At 40.3% G+C, this 22,521-nt stretch overlaps 1 protein-coding gene across 4 annotated transcripts in view; it reads left to right on the top strand.

Moving 5' to 3' along the window:
• The window catches only part of LOC116964165 (DNA helicase MCM8), an 18,235-nt gene extending 4,441 nt beyond the window's left edge, over positions 1–13,794 (top strand). For 3 of the 4 annotated variants that reach the window (XM_042801975.1, XM_042801962.1, XM_042801972.1), the window contains exons 6-18: positions 933–1,131; positions 2,032–2,117; positions 3,487–3,638; positions 4,714–4,912; positions 5,663–5,693; positions 5,976–6,116; positions 7,796–7,937; positions 8,559–8,754; positions 9,026–9,239; positions 10,205–10,414; positions 10,993–11,069; positions 11,584–11,773; positions 13,091–13,794. In XM_042801975.1, the coding sequence (XP_042657909.1) occupies positions 933–1,131; positions 2,032–2,117; positions 3,487–3,638; positions 4,714–4,912; positions 5,663–5,693; positions 5,976–6,116; positions 7,796–7,937; positions 8,559–8,754; positions 9,026–9,239; positions 10,205–10,414; positions 10,993–11,069; positions 11,584–11,773; positions 13,091–13,183 (1,930 nt within the window). In that variant the 3' untranslated portion in view covers positions 13,184–13,794. Of the gene's footprint in view, positions 1–932; positions 1,132–2,031; positions 2,118–3,486; positions 3,639–4,713; positions 4,913–5,662; positions 5,694–5,975; positions 6,117–7,795; positions 7,938–8,558; positions 8,755–9,025; positions 9,240–10,204; positions 10,415–10,992; positions 11,070–11,583; positions 11,774–13,090 lie in introns of those variants that run through there. The other variant, XM_042801977.1, reaches the window with a different exon arrangement.
• The last annotated feature ends 8,727 nt before the right edge of the window (positions 13,795–22,521 follow it).

Raw genomic sequence — 22,521 nt, forward strand, 5'->3', positions numbered from 1 at the left:
TTCTGAGTTAAGGACCATTTTCCTGTAGAGGAAGGTATTCAGTAAGTCAGTGAAATATGCTCCTGAAATGGTTCTGCTGCGTAGACAGGGTTGAAAACGAAATGGTGCTGTTCAGGGTTTGAAGCAGGGAAAACCCTGGATTTCAGGAGTCAGACTCCTCTCATTGGTGCTGAGTTACAGGACCAGGGACAGTAGGTACAAATTTAAAAACGTAGAATTCCATGTGAACATAAGAAAATGCTCTTCTACTGTGAGAGAAGTGGTGTAGTCTCCATCCCTGAACGTATTCAAGACAACTAGATATGTACCTGGACAACCTGCTCTATCTGCCCCTGTTTGATTAGACAATCACATCAGGTCCATTCCATGATCAATGATTGTGTTTAAAGTTTGTTATTCTGAATGATTTGGCTATGTATTCTTTGTTGTCCTTAACAAGGTGCAGTGTGTTGTTCCTGATGACAGATTCTTATGTCCTTGAAACATGAAAACTCACCCTTCCTTTTGGAGCATAGGCATAACAAATCTTTGATCCTTCTGTGTTTCAAGTCTAAACACTGGTCTTAATCTGAAATAATTTAAAGAGATGGTTATAGATGACTATAAAGTAATTTCTGTTGTTTACAGGAGGGAAGTGTCACTCTATAAACAAGCTGTACAGCTGTTGATGTATATACCCTTGGGGAACATTAAATGTCACACTGCTTTCTAGAACAGGAATCAAAGACTATAACATGGGTCCACAGACAAAGTGTTTCTAACCATTGCTCTGGATTATTGTTAATAATTAGTGTGTAATTTGTTTGTTTTTTGTTGTTGGGTGTGAGATTCTTTTGGTTGTATTTGGGGGGGGGGGGGGGGGGGGGCGCGCTGTTTGTCCTGCACTTAAATATGGTAAGCTTTCAAAATGTTAATGCTTAACTTTTGTATAGGGTGTACAACTATGATCCACTAACTCAGCTGAAAAACGTTCGGGCCAACTGCTATGGAAAATATATTGCCTTGCGTGGTACTGTTGTGCGTGTCAGTAACATTAAGCCTCTGTGCACTAAGCTAGCTTTCATATGTGGCACGTGTGGAGGTGTTCAGAGTGTTCCTCTACCTGATGGAAAGTATACTCTTCCAACTAAGGTCAGTTAAAACCATTTAACTCCGTACTTTTCCCTTACCTATAATGATTTGTCAAAAAGCAGCACTACTGGTGTAAAAAAAAAAAAAAAAAAAAAATCTCACTATTAAAGCTAGGTTAAACAACCGACACATTAGAAACCGTTAAACTTACCATGCAACTTTTTATTACTGCACACCTTTGTTATCTGAAAAAAAATATATCCAGATGAAATAAAAGCAATATGTAGAAACTCCCTCAAATCTAGGGGAAAAAAAAAAAATCTCTTAATTTTCATTTCACCAATTATATTTAAAAAGCCTGTTCTACCTCACTGCAGTGGTTTTCTGTGCTTAGATTGGGGTTCTTTGTGGGTTTTATTTAGAACTTTCTATTTTAATTTCACTGTTTTTTAATCTGGATTTAAAAAATCATTAGACATAGGATAGCGCCCAGTTATTTTATCTTACCTGATGTACTCAAGTGAAAAGTATCTCCTCTGGAACATCTGCAAATATTTAAAAAAAACAACTAAACAAAAAAACCCCCAACCAAACATAAAACCAAACCAACAAAAACCCCAATAAAACCTCCAAACCAAAAACCCACCAACCCAAACCCCCCAAAAAACAGACAAAACCCAACACATAGAAACTCAAACTAGTTCACCAAGGGGATCATACAATTCAAGCTGTACTTGTTCGAACAGCTCTGAGTCAGGGTTCAGGTGTCTGTGTTTGATAGTTCTTCATTAATTATGTTGTGCTAATTCGCAGCCCTAATTTAACTAGCTTTTTTCCTGAAATGGTGTCAATGAATCGCATTGCTTTGCTTTTTTTTTTTTTTTGTTAATCAAATAAGGCAATTTCTAATTATGATTTTAAAAAAAGGTGGAGAATGAATTAGAATTACTCTTGTTATAGTGCCTTATTCCCGAGTGCCGTGGCCGATCCTTCACAGCTGACAGAAGCTCTCCTTTAACCACCACAGTGGACTGGCAGTCTGTTAAGTAAGCACGTCTTCCCTTCTGCACAAAAATGTAATGCAACAGGGTAGTCAAAGCGGTGGGACAGTTCATTCCATGTTACACTGCGTCATTTTAATAATCTTATTATTTTTCTGGCGAGCGCTCTTTGAAATTTGTATTGCAAAGCGGTTGTTGTATTAGAGCACCACTGGACTTTGTATAATAAACCTACCCATTATGATAGCATCTTGGAAATTCTTCCTACCAGGACTGAGTTCTTTGAGAAATGTTCAGTTTGTGCTCTTTGCAGCTTTTCTTGGTCATTTCTAATTGTATCTATTATTTAATGAGTCCCTTTAATGAGTTGTAAATCTTCTAGAAAAGTACTAATAAATTACATTGGTCAGCTGTGACAGTTGACTTGTATGAACTGAAAGTAAATTTGAGGGTTAAAAATCTTATTTTGAAGTGATTGTGTCCCCCCAGTCCTTAAGGTACTCTCAGTAGAAGGAAATAGTGCTGTGCCTGCCCACTGATCTTCCTTCTATGTCTAATCAGCAAGTAGGCATACCTAAAATTTTGTGAGACTCGCTATTGGGGAAGAAGTCACTGTTTCTACAGAAATGAACAATGATAAAGTGTAGGAAGGTACTACGGCCATCCCATTATTGCCCTGTAATAGACATTCAGAAGAGTTTGTGTTGTTTTTTTGTCCGTCCTGTTAGCTCACTGCAGTAAGGGTGTCAGCATGTTTTTCTTTATTAACATTCTGTAATAAGTAATATAAAAAGTTGTTTTAAAAAGTGCTGACATTTTTGTCAGCAGCTCTAGAGGGTGCTGTTTAACACAGCTTCTTAAGAAAAAGCTTGACTCTGAGCTTCAAGGAAAAGTATCAGAGCTCTAAGTGCAGAGCCAAAGATGGAACCTTTTAAAGAACTTGTTGGTTGCTAGCCTTTTACAACTACTCAGAGTAAGCTACTGTTCTTGTTATGGTCTGAGGAATTTCTTGGCCTTTGCTCGGGTTAAAATGCCAGTTAAACATTTATCAGAGCTCTGATGTCTGACCTTAATTTTTATTTGAGGTCCATCTTATTTCAGGTACTGTACTTATTTCTACATGAATATACTCATCAGTGCTAGAAAAATCAGAATTTCAGCTTTAATTATTTCTGGAGTTGATAGTTATTGTCTTTCTGGGGTTTATGCATAATGTATACCCACTTATTAAAGTCTGAACTGAAAAAGTCTGTTTCTCCAAATTCAGCACTGCTGTTTCTAGAGTTTATCAGGGCATTCTGCTGTCTCCCTTCTCATTTTGGAAAGGATTGGATGGAAGCACACAGATGCAGATCTTGTATGCCATAAGTGGAAATGCTGTGCATGGAGCGTATGCTCACCTTATGTTTTGCAGGGTGCAGGAGCTCATGTCAGATGATCAGCGAGGAGCAGGCAGAATCCCTCGCACAATTGAATGTGAACTCGTTCAAGATCTTGTGGACAGCTGTGTCCCGGGAGATATGGTCACAATTACCGGGATAGTAAAGGTGTCGAGCACTGAGGAAGGTAAAATACATCATCTGAAACCAACACTTTTTTCTTAGGGTGGGGATTCTAGTCATTACACCAGAACAGCCATCTCCCTTCATTTGAGCCCTCAAAGTTGTAAATGCATTAAGTATATTTCTTCAGAAATATATGTATGGATATTTCTTCAGAAGTTCCCAAAGTTTTGTAACGAATTATTTTGCAAAAGCCAGAAGCAGTACTGTCCAAGAGGAGCACTGTCCCTAATCTCTACCGATAAGAGAGGGGGTTTGTAACCCACTGATCTCTACATGACTAGGGTTCCTGAATTTGAAGTGCCCATTTGACATCTGATGTTTTAGTATGTCAGCTGATAGGGAAGCCTTCTCTGAGCCACTGGTGTATCAGGGACATCCTTATTTCCTGAAGTCTCACAGAGACTCATTAGTTACTTAGCCTTTTCCCTTTAATGTCCCCTTCATACAATAGGAAAACTGTCCACACTGTTGTGAAAGTGTATTATCTTTCTTAGTTTAGTCTTCCCTGGAAAAATTTTACAACTTTTTTTTTTTTTTTTGTACCCCCCAAACTGAAGTATGTTGTACACAGCTGTAATAGGATATGTTGCAGAGAACTGCAGTACTGATTTACTGTGATACCGTGTTTTCTGCTCAGTAATTATGGGGGGGATATAGAAAATGAATAATAATTAAGCTACACCTTTAATTCTTCTGCACTATGGATTTTTATTCTCTAAATATTGAGTGGAAACATTTTATATTACACTTTTATTTAGTTAGAATAATGTAATAATTTAAAATTCTTGGAAAACTTCATTTATTCTGGGAGAAAATTCTCTCTCTATATTTATACCCTCCTAGTCCAGCAAAATATTTTATTATGTACCTATATAGAGGGCACTTAAAGAACAAATGTATCTGGAAACTTACTTTGCATCAATTTTTGAAAATGCAGATGTTCAAATACTTAAATACAAACATTTTTGCATATGGCTGTACTTAATATTTCTGAATTACCCTATGCCATTTGCAAATAACATCAGTACGTAACTATAGAAAAATATTCCTTCATCCTTTCTCAATTTTTCTGACAGGAGCTTCTAAAAATAAGAATGACAAGTGTATGTTCTTGTTGTACATTGAGGCAAATTCTGTCAGCAACAGTAAAGGACAAAAAACAAAGAATTTTGATGATGAGACTTTTCAAAGATCGTTCATGGAGTTTTCACTTAAAGACCTCTATGCTGTTCAAGAAATTCAAGCTGAGGAAAATCTGTTCAGGCTCATCGTGAAGTAAGTTGTTTCAGACCTAGACAAGGTGTAGGACTAGACTTCTGAATCTTCGTGATCACCTTCAGCCAAATGTGACAGCCAATCTTAAAGCTATGAAATGTCTAAGTCTTGTGTAATAGATACCACACAGATGTAACAAACTTTAGTGGGCAAGGGGCTTGGGAGGAAATGCAAGTATTGCAGTGGGGATGTTAAGACTTTGGGAGGGATTTAAGGATAGAGGGAAGTTAGTGGTTCAATTCAACCCTGAGACAGAAAGCTATGGATAAAAAAAAAAAAAAATTTGACTCCTCACTGAGTAAATTCAACGCACTATACTAAAAGGTGCAAGAACTGAGCAGAGGGCGTGAAAGACTCTCAGTTCAGACCAAGAAGTACTCTTCTAGCTGTAGCATCTGTCAGGCCCTCCCAGTGGAGTCAAAGAACATGAAACTAGCACCTTTGAAAAGAGATTTACAAGTAGCTACTTGATTAAGGTGAGAATGGGTGCAGAAACCGCTGCGAAACTGATTCTCCTCTGTGTTTTTGTAAACTCAGATGAAAGGCTTTTCTTATTTTAAGCATATCTGGTCGTCTGAAAATTTAAAGGAATTTGATGCTGCTGATTTAAACTGATTCTATTGGGAACTCAGCAGCAGCTACCCAAATGTTTTATATGGTTTTAGAGGCATTCTATAACAAGAACAAGTGATTATTTAATAGTAATACAAGATTTATATTCCTCTTATGTTAGTGTTCCTTGTTTTTCAGCTCTCTTTGTCCTGCAATCTATGGCCACGAGGTAATTATTTTATAACAGCTCTGCTCGCAACTTTAGTTTGAAATGTTTATGCCACAGTAAACTTCTAAAGGATTTATAAAGCTTATCTGGGGTGGAAGGGGCAGGGATTTTGTTTATAGGCGACTGTGACTCTCAGTCACTTTCAGTGACAAGGAGGTGGCAGCCTTATACCCTTAAGTTAAGCCAACCAGAAGGAAAGGGTTATTATAAGCAATTCTAGGGAGCTGTCAGTATTGGTCACCATGATCAAATGCTTATTAGCATTGGTATGTACCTCTACAGATTGTAAAGGCAGGTCTGGCCCTGGCGTTATTTGGAGGATGTCAGAAGTTTGTAGACGACAAGAACAGAATCCCAGTGCGAGGAGATCCACACATTCTCATTGTTGGAGATCCAGGATTAGGAAAAAGTCAAATGTTGCAAGTATGGGTTGATTTATTTCTGTTGTCTTGTTCTATTTTTCTCTAATTCCTTATCTTGACTTCTTACAAGCACGTTAGGATAGCTGTGCTAAGACCAAAACCTGGCTGGAGCTGTCTTTTCATGTAGGATAGAAAATAGGATAGTACCCAAAGGGGGGTCCACTGCTGTGCTCTCCTTCCAGGGACTCTTGCAGAATGAATCAGGCCTGTTAAAACACTTCCCAAAGCAGGTATACTTGGTCAAGACTGGGCTTTCAAGTACAGACTTGTTGTCCTGTCCTTATGTAGTTTTTTTTCACCAACCCTTTTCTCCGGTGTGGAGTTTCATTCCTTCCTATCCTCATTTAGCTGATCCATTGTCAAATATAAGAAATACACTGTTGGAACTAATGCAACTTTAACTACCGTGTCACTCAACTTCTGTTGGATTCACTTCCATTCTCTTAGTCTATTTTTATGTTGCTAGCATGGATCTCAGCTTCTTGGGAAAGGGACCCGCTGCTGCGTTTGGGTTTTAATCTTGGTGGGTGTTTCTGCATGACTGTGACAAAATCAGTTAGTAATAGAATTTTTTCATATTAAATGGTTCTAATGTTCCATGTATTTTCCCATGATTACTGTGAAGTGAGAGGGGGACACAGTTCATCTAGACCTGCGGTGTTGAATACCTCATTTAAAAAGTCTGAGCCTTTTTAATGTGGACATGTAATGTTGGGGTATGACTTGCAATAACTTAACCAAAGCGATGGATTTGTATGCAGGCATCTTGGCAAACAAATTTTTGAATTACTTTTTCACTGAGTGGGGGCTCTTTAGCATACGGTAAATGATTTGTTTTTTCCACATTGTTACTAAATAACAGAATGCCTTTCAAGAAAATCTAGTAATCCGCAGATAAGACCCTGAGACAAGGATCCTCTGTCATCACTGTCACAGGGAAAAAAAAATAATCCCAAGGAGAAAACCAAAGTTGTGTAGAAGCCAGTTTTTTTTTGTTCGGGTTTTTTATTCAATACTCAGTGCCTGTCACCTATCTGGTACTGAACAAATATCCTGTGGGTGTTATTTTTTTAAATAAAACAGAGGTACCAGTAACTATAGAGTTACTGGGAAAATCTAGTTATAACTGTATTCTAGGCAAATTTAACTGCAACATGTCTGTGTTCAAGCTTACCATGCTTTGCTTTTCTAGTTCATATTTCAAATTGTAGGCTACTTTGTGGATACTAGAGGCATGGAGAAGACTAGGATTGTCCTTTATCCCCTAGTTGTGGGGAGAACTATGCCTTCCTCCACAGAAGCAGCATGTGTGGGGCACCAGGACAAGATATTAGTCTAAATAGACCTTGGGGTCTGAAGATACAGAAACTGTATACCTGCAATTCTGTGACAGATAGCATGTCCCCAAGCATTTCAACATAACTTGAAGTGCTTGTGCCCAAGGTCCTAGTAGTTTTGATAACTCAGTAGACAGGGCTGTGCTGCAAGTATGGTGACCAGAGTTATTCCTACTGTTTTCCAGAAGTATGTCTCTCAGAGTTGCAGGGAGTTATAACTTTACTGTTGGGCCACGTTAAGCAGAAAGATACAAAATTGGGTTTACTTTGAATTGCTGCTCTGGGATAAGGCTTCTGAAATTCTTCACATCGGGGAGGCAAAAAATATTTATTTCTCTTCTAGGCTGTGTGTAATGTTGCTCCTCGAGGTGTGTATGTTTGTGGCAATACTTCCACCAGCTCTGGCCTGACCGTTACACTGTCTAGAGATGGTGCTTCTGGAGATTTTGCCTTGGAAGCTGGTGCTTTAGTGCTTGGAGATCAAGGTAAAACATGTAATGCTAAAGGTTTTGTGTGTCCGGATGGGGGGGGTCAGGGCTGTGCGTGCTGCTGAGTTTAACTACAGTGCTTGCATAACTGTGGACTAAGAATGTAAATCTGAAGTATGATATTGGCTTTCCACACGTTGGGAAGTTCTGAGCTTCTCCAGTAGCTTCTCTGGAGGCGATTCCTGCTTTCCTAGGGCTTAGAATGCATGTGAAACTGGAGTTCTGCAATTCACATGCTGACCTTACTTAATGTGTCAAAGAACTAGGGTTTTGTTTTTGAGAAATCTCCAACTTAATGGCAGCTGTTAGGCTCTTACTTGTTTTGAAAAATAGCTGGTTTATGAGATTTGTCTGTCTCCATTTTTGACAAGCTTGTTTTTTCATCTTGGTGTGTAATCAAGACACTGCTTCAGCAAGCCAGGCCAACTTCATAATGGCTCAGCTGCAGCACCGCAAAATTAAAACAAGTCTTGCTGAAATGGAGACTTGGTCTGATGTCTCCTGCAGTCCCTAGGACTTTAGGTTGGACTTCTGATGTAGCACTGGATTGCAGCATACACTTGTGCATCAGTTAATGTATTTTCTAATAAGTCTTTGTCCTGTGTTAATTGCTTCCAGGAATTTGTGGAATAGATGAATTTGATAAGATGGGAAACCAGCATCAGGCTTTGTTGGAAGCCATGGAACAGCAAAGCATCAGCCTTGCCAAGGCTGGCATTGTTTGCAGTTTGCCAGCTCGGACATCTATCATTGCTGCAGCAAACCCAGTTGGAGGACATTATAACAAAGCCAAAACAGTGTCTGAGAACTTAAAGTGAGCACTTCCTGAAATATAGTTCACATTCAGGAGTAGATGCTTCTGGCAGCCTTGTAGCTTGCATATAATTGCTTTCTAGTTTCCTGGAGCTTGAACACAAACCTACTGTAATAATTTTTCGTGGCTTTTGAGAGAGAAATTGCTGTTCTACTTTATTCTGGATGAATGGGACAGGATTTTTTTTGTGTCTTTGAAGTGGAGCAGAGTTGTTGTAATTCTTCTACTTCTTTGAGCACTGTGTGGGTTTGTTTTTTTTTCTTTATTCTAGAATGGGGAGTGCTTTACTGTCGAGATTTGATCTAGTTTTCATTTTGCTGGACACCCCAAATGAAGATCATGATAACTTGCTGTCTGAGCATGTGATGGCAATCCGAGCTGGAAAGCTGGCAGCATGCAGCAGCACTGTTGTGACTCGCACCAATACACAGGACCTCTCTGTTCTTGAAGTTGTTTCAGATCGACCACTGCTTGAAAGGCTAAAGGTAGGACTTGTCCTGTGGCTGTTGCTGTGCCCCTTCCTGTGGTGTTTCTTGCCCTGGGACCTGGCAACCCTGATCTGAATGTCTTCAGTCTCTGACTCTCATTTTTCTCATGATAATTGGCTATGAATTAAAGATGAAACATTTAGGGCTCCAGCCACCAGTTTCTACCAATTGTCTGCTGCAGCTAACGTTACCCCTCCTGCTGGAGCTGCTAAAGATGTGTCTCAAGCCATTGTCGTTTCCACACAGAAGACAATTTATTAGCTGAGCTGTTGTTTGTCTGGTTTTTTTCCGGTTCTGGTAGTAAGGGGACTTTGCAGGAGATGCTCTAATGCAAAGTTGCTGTGTTGGATTTCAATGAAGAGCTACAGAACTAGACTGGAGTTAATAATTTAATGTAACATGATGTGCTGGGAAGTATTGAATCAGAATAAATCTGTGTGTAAACAAATCCTTGGGCATCTGCAACTCATGGAAGATTTGGGGATTACAGGAGAGGAAGCACATTTTTTACTAAACTGAAGTGATCAGTTTGAGAGCTGATATTGTGAAGTCCCAGGTCTTGGGAGAAATATCCCCTACTGGAGCTAACCACAGGTACTTTTGGAAATGGGATATCAGCAGTGATGGTTTACTCTTCCATGGAGCTGTATTTTGTAACAGCTGGGAATTGGGATTTTTTTCTTTTTGAGGGAGAATTCTTGACATAGTTAAATCATATTTGGCACTTCTTTATCATTGCAAAGGAGAAGCCTCAGCTGCTTTTTATGAAATGGCCAAGTGTGTTTCATTACATGTTTAAGCATAGGGTACGGACTTCTTAAGTACACAGTTCATATATGAAGCAATAAAGCCCTTACAGTGAAGTTTTTACCAGATAAAGCACAGATGAAGATTTTATGTTAAAATTTGCATTGTATAGGGCTCTGACAAACAGAAATCTAAGCTCTTTGTAATTGGGTTAGATCTTACCAGGAGAAAACTTTGACGCCATTCCACATCAGCTGCTGAGGAAGTATGTTGGATATGCTCGGCAGTACGTTCATCCAAATTTATCTCCAGAAGCTGCTCAGGTCCTCCAGGAATTCTACCTTGAGCTCCGGAAGCAGAACCAAGGAGTAGACAGCACACCCATCACCACGAGGCAGCTAGAGTCACTGATTCGACTTACGGAGGTAAATGCAAGCTGTAATACTTAAGGGATAGAAAGCAAAGAGATTATTCCTAAACTACTGCTGATATCCTATAGTTTTTGACAGCTTGTTCACTGCTATGATTTTTTTGTTGTGTTTAAAAAAAAAAAAAAAAGTGAGCATGCAAGAGTCTTACAAATGCTTAAGGGCTACTGTTGCTTAAAGCATCTTATAAAGTAAAGCACCCTGGAGGGGATGGAAAAGGAATCCGACGCATTCTCCCAAAAGGAGAAAAATTAGGTGCAGGTAAGAACAAGCTGCTGCCCATCTTGAACTTCAACTGCCACTGTTTTCACTAAGACTATTTGTGATCTGCCGCTTCCCAAGAATACACTGTTAAAAAGCAAACAATCTCCAAGCTACAGCCTAATGGCAGTAAACAGGAGATGACATTGAAACGCTATTGAAAAAATAGAGGAATCTTCCTCCAAATGCTGTAGGCTCAGGTTCCATCTCTGCTCCTATAATTTGTGCTTGTTGAGAGCGACTGTAGATTTTTTTCACATTGGCTATAATGTATCTTAAATATACCTTTGTGGGATGTTTTGTTTTGTTTTAAGGCAAGATCAAGGCTGGAATTAAGGGAGAAATCTACCAAGGAAGATGCTGAGGATGTAATAGAAATAATGAAATATAGGTAATACACACTGCTTTAAAAATAAAGCATCATAGTGCTATTAATTCAAAACTATTTTTTTTAATTACAGATATGCAAACACATTGAAGAAATTGCATTACTGAGTTTAGGCTCATGATACTAATATTCAGATTCGTTACCTCTTTAAAAACTGACAGTAGCCCTAAGTTGAATACTTTGGCTTAGGCCTTTGAGTTGTATCATCATAGCAGTTATGTGTATCTGCACAGTAACTTAGACACAAAGTGCTACCAAAAGTTTGGGGGGTTTGTTGTTTGTGGTTTTTTTGGTTTGTTTTTTTTTTTGTTGTTGTTATGTGATTACTCTCTGGTACAGTTGAACAATTCAAGTAATTTGGATAGATGCTTAGTCTAAATTCCTTAGATAGGAAGCCATTCCCTAGTATGAAAATCGCTATGTGGCTTCTGAAAGCTTTCTCAAGCAGTTATGTTTCAGGAAGCAAATTCATGTACTTACTTTTACCTCCTCTTGGTCTTTTTTTATATATATTTAGCATGCTGGGAACCTACTCTGATGAGTTTGGAAAACTGGACTTTGAACGTTCACAGCATGGGTCTGGGATGAGCAATCGGTCACAAGCAAAAAGATTTGTTTCTGCCCTTAACAGTATCGCAGAGAGAACTTACAACAATCTCTTTGACTTGCAACAGCTTCGACAAATTGCAAAGGAGCTACAACTACGAGTAAGTTTGGAAATCAAGCATTTCTTCAACAACGAACTGCAAGACCAATCAAAATTATTTATTGCAAAATGGAAACTGGGAAAGGCACATGTTGTGCCTTTATGCTGAACAGAAATAAGCAGCTTTTGCTGATTTTAGGCTGAACACTCTTCCCGTAGAGCTTTTGTTTGTAAGCTTTATGAATCTTACTAGCTGTTTGACAGTAGCAACTCCTTGCACTAGTAAGGGTTGGTTCTATTTCTGAAGCTGGTGCTGAAAAAGAATTCTGCTTTGTTTCATGAAAGGCAATTTTGGTTTCAGTAAAATTTGCTTCCTCTGGCTTCCTGGGGGACACACCTATTTTAATTCCCACATTTAGACTGTTACACTGTCTATTTTGTTCTATTTTGGCAGCGCAGTGATGTTTCTGCTTGGCTTTCTTTGGCCCAAATATGCCTTTAGGGTTCTCATTCCTGCTTCAAGCATCCTAATACTCTAACCTGATAGGAACATCATGTAGGACAGACGGCCACAAATGTGTGTTATCTTGTAATTGATTTGCATTCTGTACTTGTGGGGGGACTTCAGCCAAATAAAAATATCAGTAGTTAATTCTACTTTTTGCTTCATGATGAAAAAATTTAAATGGCAATTTAAAACAAGACTGGATTTCCAGTGTAATGAGTGAAAAGTAGTGATAATGAATTTCTCTTTTTGGAACTTAAGGGTAGTAATGCTCTGCTTTCTGTTAGCTTACTTTGGCCAGCTGGGGAAAGATGGCTTTAGTTTCCTAACTTGTTCAGATGTTGCCTGTACATAAGACTGGATTTGGTGTGAGTCCTGTCTGACAGAACATGTTACTGCCAGCTCTCTTCTTACAAGATCAATCATTCATTCAGCAGCTACTGACCTATAGCTAATTTGATCAATTCTAGTTTTCTCTTTCTATATACAATATTTTTCGCCCATTCCAAGTTCTATACCTGTAACAAATACTTGGAAATCATTGAGAGTTGTAGAAATCAGACTTTTCTTTGGTAGATACCTGTGTTTCAGACCTTAGATTTATACATATGTAATTCTGCATACTGTCTGGATGTCATGACGTGGAGAACGCTTGTTCTGTGTAACACCACAGCATAAACAGTGTGTAAGTAAAGCACAAAAGGGTGCAACTGACTGCATGCCACCTCCTAGTAGGTCAGCAGTTTGCTAAGGAAACGATAACCTATTCTTAGCTCACTTTAAACACGTCAGAACTTTGAAATATGTTGCTTTGCATCAGATAAAATGTAATTTTTCCAATTTGATGCTTATTGTTGTCTTGTCTTTTCCCAGGTATCCGATTTTGAGAGCTTTATTGGATCCCTAAATGACCAGGGTTACCTCTTGAAAAAAGGTTCAAGAGTTTATCAGCTTCAGACGATGTGAAAAGAGCCACTGCAATCAACTTTCTTGAGACATAACTGTTACATCTGATGGACCTGCAGGATGCTGAGCGCCCGCGGGCTTGCTTAAAGCCGCTGTAGGATAAACCGGCACATGGTATTGCTGCTCGATTCACCCTACAGGTCTGCTAGCTCAAAGGGGACTCTGTAAGACCAGCATGTACTTTGTCCTCCTTGAGGAGTGGAAAATACATTTTATATTGACATTATCGCAGTGCCACAACAGATTTTTACTTCTAAAAGAGACATTGGACCCACAAATTTAAAACCGGGAATCTTTTTGTGATAAGGTGATGCAAGTTGTATTTTTAGCACTGTAGTTCTTGAGAGGAATTTAAAGTACAAATGTGTTTCCAAAATGTTGGGACCCTTCAGGTTGAGACAACACAGTTTTACAGCTGTTAAGAAGTGTTGCTTTACTGGAACTGACTCCATTTTCTGCCTTGTATCTCTGTGTTTATTGGTCTTTGAAGCTGAGATTTTATTTGAAATGCAAGTCTGATTTAAGAAAACATCCTCATTACAATATTTAATTTGTAAAACAGGAATGAGATTTTATGTATGTCTTTCATTAAACGTTATGTATGAGAAATCTGTGATTTGTTCAGGAGTGTTACTCCGTAACAGTGAACAGGGGTGTGGGTGTTGATGGCCATTACAAGATACACAATGTGTTATAAATTGAGACCACAATGGATCATAATCCAATTATAATTTTATTAATTATAGCAAGTAGAATATGAGCAAAGACAGCGCTGGACGGCAGGGGAGTCTGCGCTCCGCCAACTGCCGTACTGATCAGTTCAAACAGTTCCTTTTTATACATTTTTACATCCGTGGTTGTCTTTGATCAGTACCCCTTCTGCTTGCACAAGTATCTGGTTTGTGTAAGCAATTGCGGTTATCTTATCTCACGCGGTCATCTTGTCTCACAGGTTATCTTGTCTCTCACAAGCGGTGTCTGGCAGCTATTTGCATAAGCAGTTTTTTTGTCTTTTGCCGCCTAACCTTTACATTGAGCTTAACATAAATTTCAATAAACAATACCCTTAGTTCATAGTTTCTTACAATCCCCCCTTTTTCTTTTATCCTATTATTGTTTATTAGATGCTACTTTCATTTTCGTCACTGCAAACAAACCTTTTTCCACAATTCCAACATTTATCATAACACTCTCAAGATAATACCTTACAATTACAATCATAGTTTTCACGTGGCATAACGCATTCACAACAATCTTTTCCACCAGGAAGCTCCTAATAGATCATCCCACCATTCTGAGTCTAACATTGAGGGTGTTTTCAGAGCACCATAGGTAAAACAGCTCTTATTCTATCTGCTATGTGCAGTTGTCGCCTTAATGTTTTTGCCGTGTGTTATTTATTCCTTGCTTTGTTCAGTTAATCCAACAAGTTGTGACCAACATGCAATTTGCTACTACTGTTTCACCTGTTGGCGTTAAGCAAATTCGAGCTGTGTGCCGAACTGCACAGTCAACCGTACTATCAGACACTCTGTAAACAATAATCAACAATTTATTAGCAAACAAGAACCTGAAATAATTAACTGTATAACAATCCAGCAAAGTCCCACGCGACACAATCAGAAAGAGAAAAAGTAAGAACCAAAGATATCAGCACTGTCCTTTGGATGTTGTCCTTCGATGTCTTGTTACCCTTACTCACGGGGCGGTAGCGATAGAAAGACAGAAAGAGTCCAAGAACAACAGTCACGCGCCGCGCGGTAACTCCTCTGATCAATAACATTTTCTTCTTTGAACTATAAGTCTGTTTCCATCACCTCATCAAGGTTTCGAGGGCGTCTTAGTTGTCTTCGTGATCTTGGAGGATTGGGGGGAGGAGGTGATCTCCGACACCAGCCACGAGACATTCCCTCGCATACCGCGATGGCAACGACAGTCACCACCAATATAATGAAAAATCCCAACAGCAGGGCGGCGCACACGGGATCGTCCCCTACTCCCATCTTCCCAAGATTGCAATCCAGCGGGATCAGTAAGATTAGTGGGATAGTCCAGCCCCAGGCTAGCGGCTTGACCGAGGAAGGTCCAAGTGCGCAATGAGCGGAAGTTTCTCTTCCACCCAGAATGCCTGTGCTGCCTAGATCTGGGCGGGCCTGGCAGTTGTTTTTGCCATCCGGGTATAGCCGAACTTTCGAGACCCTCCAACAACACATGCGCTTTGGACTGGGGGCGTGGAAATCCATCTTCCTGCTGTGTATGTGGACCCTGACTCCTGATCCCTACAGACCAGGCAGGTTCGCCACTCCCGCTCTCACTCTTGTACCTCCGATACCGCGAAAACAATGGAGCGTGCTTATGCATGGGCAGCAATTTATTGTGCAGCCTCGATGTTGGTAGCCCTCACTTTGTTTGCCTTTTTTACTACATATCTTTTGCCCTTGTAAATGTTCCTCTTTCAAGTACCCATGTAGTTGTATCTGCTTATGTAAACCACCATCTCCTTTGGTTAACCATGTTGAAAATTCTGTTATAGGTCTTTTCGGCGGTTTTGGTACTGGCTGTTTTACTTCTGTCACATCTTTTACTTGGATTCTCTTCTTCCTACTAAAATATCTCCATCCACCCTTCTGTCTTTGGGAAAGCAAAGCCACTCTCATGTTGGACATAACAGTAAAGCACTTGCTGCACAAATTTGCCACTATTAAAGCAAACCATACCAGGATGATTAGCAGAGGTCCGGTATAACATATACTCCCACCTCTCATGCCTATGGGGTTGCAGCCCACAGCTGAGAAAAAGGTCTTCTTGGTGGCGAGCACAGAGGTTAACCCGGTCTTGCCCTCTACTGTTTAACAAATCCGTGTGTTAAGAGTTAGTCAATTCAAGTGCAGCTCCTTTGTAGCCACTTCCTTTGTTTCTAAGCAAAGCAAAATTTTGGCACTTTCCGATAGTGTCCTCCCATCAACTCTCAGGGACATCACAAATTCTGGGGACTAACCTCTTTTTCCCCGTAAATCAAGGTTACAGTTCATGCCCCTTCCCTATACAGTTATAAGACAATTTTCTCCATCTGCAAGAAATACCACATCCGGTAACACATTTCACATTCACACAAAACCCACGCTTCATGACATCCATACATACACTCGAGACAAGGTATTACCCAATTAGGTTGATTTTCTAGCAATGCCTAATTGACTCCAAAATGCTCATAATCTGTTACCAAAAGCCACTCTGTAACATGTCTGTCAGTTAATGCTTGGTAAACTCCAGCTTTTCCCTGACAGTTTTTTTGTTTGTTTGTTTGTTTTTTTGTTTTTGTTTCCTTATACAGCAAGTAAGTAAATGAATAAGTAAATTTTCACAGTGTTACCTCTGAGCCCAGTTAAAAACCCAGTCAAACCACTGGTTAAGAGTCATTCAATCCCCTCCTGATGAATTTACTTAGTCCTTTGAGGGTGACTTGTAGTTGGTCAGTTGATGGTACCACAGTCCACTCCTGAGGCTTTTCCACCGGTCCTTTTCCTCAGGAGGCAAGAGTCCACCCCTTTTCTTTTGTTCGGATCGCTGTCTCGGTGGTCAGCAGCACCCGAAATGCACCTTCCCACTCGGGAGTTAATGATTAATCTTTCCACACTTTTATCAATACCCAATCACCTGGTTTTACATTGTGGATATTAAAAGCCAATAGTGGTATTTGAGGCAGAAGTCCTTTCTTTCTTAATTTCATTAAAGTGTTACCAATTCTTATTACATACTTTCTTACATATTGATCTCCTACTTCAGGGATGACAATATCCCTGTCATTACTCATACATGGTAATCCAAGCATCATTTCATAGGGAGAAATACCCAGGTCTGTTCGTGGCTGAGTATTGATCCTTAATAAGGCCAATGGCAGGCATTTAATCCAAGACATCTGAGTCTCAATCATTAACTTAGTCAAGGTTTGTTTTGAAGTTTGATTCATTCTTTCTCCTCTTCCAGAACTCCGAGGATGCCATGGGGTGTGCCATGCCCATTCGATCCCTAAGGCTTCAGATAGCTGTTGTATATAATTTTTAAAATTAAATGTGTTCCTCCGCCCAAGTCTATTCTTTCTATTAATCCATATCTGGGGATAATGTTTTCCAGTAACACCTTGGATACCATGCTTGCCATTGCCCTTGGTGTGGGGGATTGCTTCCACCCAATGAGTTAAGTGAGCCACTAATACCAACAAATACTTTCACCCTTGTATTTGAGGTAGCTCTGTTAAGTCTACCTGGAGGCTTTGTATGGCTAGCTCCTATTCCCCAGCCACCCTTTTTTTTTTATCTCATTACCTTTTTGTTCACTTTTTAACAAATCAAACATCGATCAACTAGTTGTTTAGCCACCATATATATATTCCTATACACCCATATTGTCTAAGGAAATGATCACAAAGTGATTGTGTTCCCCAATGTATTTTCTAATGTATTAATGACAGAATTTCTCATGATCTGAATTTCTCATGATCTTGTTTTGTTTAACATCTGCCTTCCATCTGCTAAAGTCCATTTTCCTTCTGAATCTTTTCCCCCCTTATTTTTAAGTATATCCTTTTCTTGTTCTGTGAAATTTGGGGCTAAATTCTCATAATCCCCTGGTATTATTACCAATAAAACTACCAATGATGATTCTGTAGCTGCTTCTCTGGCTACTTAATCTGCTAAATTATTCCCCCTTATTTCCATTGATGCTCCCCTCTGATGTCCTTTCACATGCACAATTGCAATTTCTGTGGGGAGCTTCAGGGCTTCTAAAACTTCTCTGATCAGCCGCTCGTGTACTAGCTCCTTCCCTTTTGTATTTATAAGCCCTCTTTCTTCCCATATTTTTCCAAATGTGTGGACCACTCCAAATGCATACTTTGAGTCTGTGTACACTGTCCCTTCCTTATCTCTCAAATATACCAATGTCTGTTTTAGGGCATAGAGTTCACAGACTTGTGCTGACCACCCAGCAGGTAATTTCCCCTTTTCAAACACTTCCATCTTCTGCCTCTCGATAATTACATAACCCAATATTTTTCCTTCTAGGCATCGAGAGGACCCATCAATAAATAGTTTTTCTCTATAGGGCAAAGGTTTATTTAACAGATCTTCTCTTATTTTCGTTTGATAATTTATAAAATCCAAACAGTTATGCTCTGGTTCCTAAATATCCTCCCCGATTCTCCTCCCATAATTCTAGTAATTTAACCACTAGTTTTCCTTCACCCAGCACCACACCTATTCCTAATTGCACTTGTAAATCTCTACCTAGCAAATTACATCCTACCCCTGGCATTAACAACAAATCATTAACAGCATATTGATCTTCCCCTTGTATTAACACATTCTTTATAACTGGGACCAAAAACCCCTTCACCTTTAGCCCCTACAGCCCAAGTTGTATCTTTTACATAATCTTCCTCCTGGGGTCTTAATTTCAAATTTATCAAGGGCTCTTCTGTTGGTATATCCCCCAGGAGGTAGAGTCCCTGACACCCCTAGTGATTACCACCCTCATCCTGTTGGGTTACTTCAAACACCAACAGGTCCCGTATTCTCTGGGGGCATTCTTGTTTATAATGCCCCCCCTTCCCACAATGAAAACATTCCCTTGTGATTTCCCTAGCCAGTGGTGCCTCTTGGTTCCGCCTTCCCTTTCATTCCCTTGCCTGTTTCAAATTTGTGATTTCCCGTCTGAGATTCCTTGTGTTTGTTTCTAACAGCTTCTTGTGCAGTTATCATAGTTTTAGCTTTAGTTTTAGCCTCTTCTTCATCCTTCCTAATATCTACTTTCTGTGCTTCTCTCAGGAGTTCCTCCAGACTCTTATTATAATGACCTAGAGTCACTCATATCTCTCCTCCGCTCTTGTTCATTCTGATTCCACTGCAGAGGGGTTACAGGGAGTTTCCTTTCCCCGGGTATCCCCTGCTGATTTTCTCTCTCCCATATCCACATTCCAACCGTTCTGATCATCTGTCTTTCTTCAGGAGAGAAAAAAATTCCCGTAATCGACTGCATCTCCTCCCATGTATATATATACACTGGGTCCCAAAAATTGATCAGTCTTCTCTGACAGCCCCACAGGGTCCTCTAATAACCTCCTAAATTCATTCTTATACGCTCTCACTTCTACATTAGTGAGCGGCACATCCACAAATCCCATCCCCCCTTGAATTCCTGCCGCTGGGACTTCCCCGCAAGGGATTAACCCTAGCCGCCCCGTGCTCCCTTAAACGAATTCCCTTAAATCATGTACGAGCCGGTATTTCCCATTTGGTTTCTTTACAGGCAGAATGGGGGTGTTAAAGGGTGACATACAAGGCTCTAAGATTCCTTGTGCTAATAATCGATCAATTTCTGGTTTTAATCCTCTCCGTCCGTCTAGGGAAATGGGATATTGCTTTACCCTCACAGGTATGTGGGGTTCAGAAACTTGGATTTTAATCGGTGGGATTTCCAGTCTACTAATTGTGTCCGGAGAGTACCAGACATCGGGGTTAATTTGTTTTTGCTCATCCACGGTCAAAGGATAAGTAGACACTGTTAGCTCTTGATTTTTCACTTTAATTTCTAATTGTAATTCAACAATTAAATCTCGTCCTAGCAGATTAAATTCTGCTTCAGGGACGAGCAAGAGTTCACCCATTCCAAATTTATTTTCAGTTTCGAATACCACATTTTTGATTTTGTTTACTTTAAATGGTTCTCCTTTTGCCCCAATTACTTGTACTTTTTCCGGGGAAATTTTACATCCCTCAGGTATTTGTTTAATAGTCGATTTTTCAGCCCCAGTGTCTACTAAAAAGGTGAACTCTTGTTTATGGGGACCTATTTTTAATTTTATCAAGGGCTCATGATGACTCCGGTCCCCTAAGATATAGAGCCCCTGGCTCTCCTATTCCGTTTTCAATATTTCCTCATCCCTGATCCTTTCTCTGCAATTCTTCTTTATATGTCCCTTCTTTCCACAGTAAAAACAACATCTCTGTTCCTTCTTTACTACTACGTTCCCTTGTTTCGTTCCAGCAGATCTGTGTTTACCAGTTCGTCCTTTACGATCCTCTCTGACCGCTGCTACCATCATTTTTACTTGTCGCTTGCTGCTCTCTTTCTCTCACCTTACATAGACTTTCTGAGCTTCTCTCAATAATTCATCCAACCCTCTATTCTGCCAGTCTTCTAACTTTTCAATCTTCTTTCTGATATCTTCCCATGATTTTGCCACAAACTGAGTTTTGAGGAGTGCTTGCCCTAAAGGGTCGTCTGGATTTACCCCAGAATACAGCTGAAGGGCTTTCCTCAGTCGTTCCAGCCACTCAGTAGGGCTCTCATCTTTCTTTTGCATTTCATTAAATGCTTTATTAATATTCTGGCCACAGGGTACTGCTTCTCTAATTCCCTGAATTACTATAGTTCTCAGGTCCTGCATATGAGTTCTATGCACCGGATCCTGATTATCTCTATTAGGTCTTTGGAGTGGCCATTTAATATCCGCTTGAGGTCCCTGGGCATGTTGAGCATCCCACAGTCTCATTCCTGCTCGTCTAATCATATCTCTTTCCTCGGTAGTAAATAATTGACCAAGGATAGATTGCATCTCATCCCAAGTATAAAGGTTTGGTCCAAAAAATTGATTTAATCTTTCTGCCACTCCGAGTGGGTCCTCAATTAAGTTTCCGATCTCGGTTCTTTTTAAAATCTCGTAGGTCAGCCGAGTTTAGGGGTACGGAAATATATCCGATCACGGGTTGAGGTCCCCCCATGGGTATTTCCCTTAGGGGGTACATCTGAGCTGCCCCTTTTTGGCTTCTAGTTACACGTCTAGGAGGAGGGGGAGACTCTTGTTCCGACTCCGGTGGGGGAGTGGGCGCTCTGGGGACCTCTGGAGGGGCTGTGGGAGCAGGAGGGGAAATGTAAGGAGGGGGGGTTGGAAGGGTTTCGTCTAACCCTTCCTTCTTTTTCTTTTGTTTAGTTTATTTCATTCAGCGGGTAAAGTCTAGCTCCCAGTCTTTTTAGCCACACTCCCGCATACTGACTTTCTTCCGGGTTAAGGGGTTTTTTATTATTAACCCAGAGATTTAATTGTTGCCTTATCCAATCTTCTTCTGACCCGCAGACTGGCCAAAAGACATTTTTAGAAATCTTCTTCCCTCCCCATATCTTAGTACAATATTCTATCATTTTCTGCTTATCTTTCCCTAGTGTTCCAGGGAAATATCTCCAATTGTCTAAGATATATGCCAGAGGGGTATTCTTAGGTACAGTGGGTACCCTTCCCATGGGAGTCGAAGGCTTGCTGCCCTTCGCCCCCATCTTCTGGATTATCCACAAACACACACTCACTCGCTCCCCTTGTTCCTGGCCCAGTCCCTCGCGGGAAATGGGAAACGCAGTACTTAAGGGTCCGCACTCGCTTGGTTCAGTATATCGAACCTCTCATTCGCTATAATCCAGGAAACCCAATCCCGCCCGAACGGTAAACCCGCGAACAAATTCGCAATATACTTACGCATCCTGCGTCTTCGTCCGGACTCCCGTGCACAGAATTTTTATGGGATTTTACCGGTTTCTCCTTTGCTCATTATTCTAGAATTTAGGTTCGTCGGTAAGGATGGGGTGGGCTATCAGTCGCGGGGCCGCGGATTGCCGCGGGGCGCCTCCCCGGAGGACAGAAGCCCACCGTTCCTTATCCGAGTCACGGCACCAGAAATTGTTATAAATTGAGACCACAATGGATCATAATCCAATTATAATTTTATTAATTATAGCAAGTAGAATATGAGCAAAGACAGCGCTGGACGACAGGGGAGTCTGCGCTCCGCCAACTGCCGTACTGATCAGTTCAAACAGTTCCTTTTTATACATTTTTACATTCGTGGTTGTCTTTGATCAGTACCCCTTCTGCTTGCACAAGTATCTGGTTTGTGTAAGCAATTGCGGTTATCTTGTCTCACGCGGTCATCTTGTCTCACAGGTTATCTTGTCTCACACAAGCGGTGTCTGGCAGCTATTTGCATAAGCAGTTTTTCTGTCTTTTGCCGCCTAACCTTTACATTGAGCTTAACATAAATTTCAATAAACAATACCCTTAGTTCATAGTTTCTTACATGTGTGAAGATGTTCCTGTGGAAAACCTGGGATGTGGAGGAAATGGTTGTGTTTAGACTTGGTCTTCCCGCTCTCGCTTACCTGTGTTTTGGGTTTGGCTTGGTTTTGCTTTTTTTTTTTTTTTTTTTTTAAATTCTGGTGATATCTTTACATAGGCCCTGAAGGTTTGTATCAGCTGGCATAGGGCTTTTTCCATAAGACCATAGCAGAGT

This window comes from Tyto alba, unplaced genomic scaffold (genome assembly GCF_018691265.1).
Source record: "Tyto alba isolate M040663 unplaced genomic scaffold, T.alba_DEE_v4.0 Super-Scaffold_100000100052, whole genome shotgun sequence".
In the NCBI taxonomy this organism is placed as follows: domain Eukaryota; kingdom Metazoa; phylum Chordata; class Aves; order Strigiformes; family Tytonidae; genus Tyto; species Tyto alba.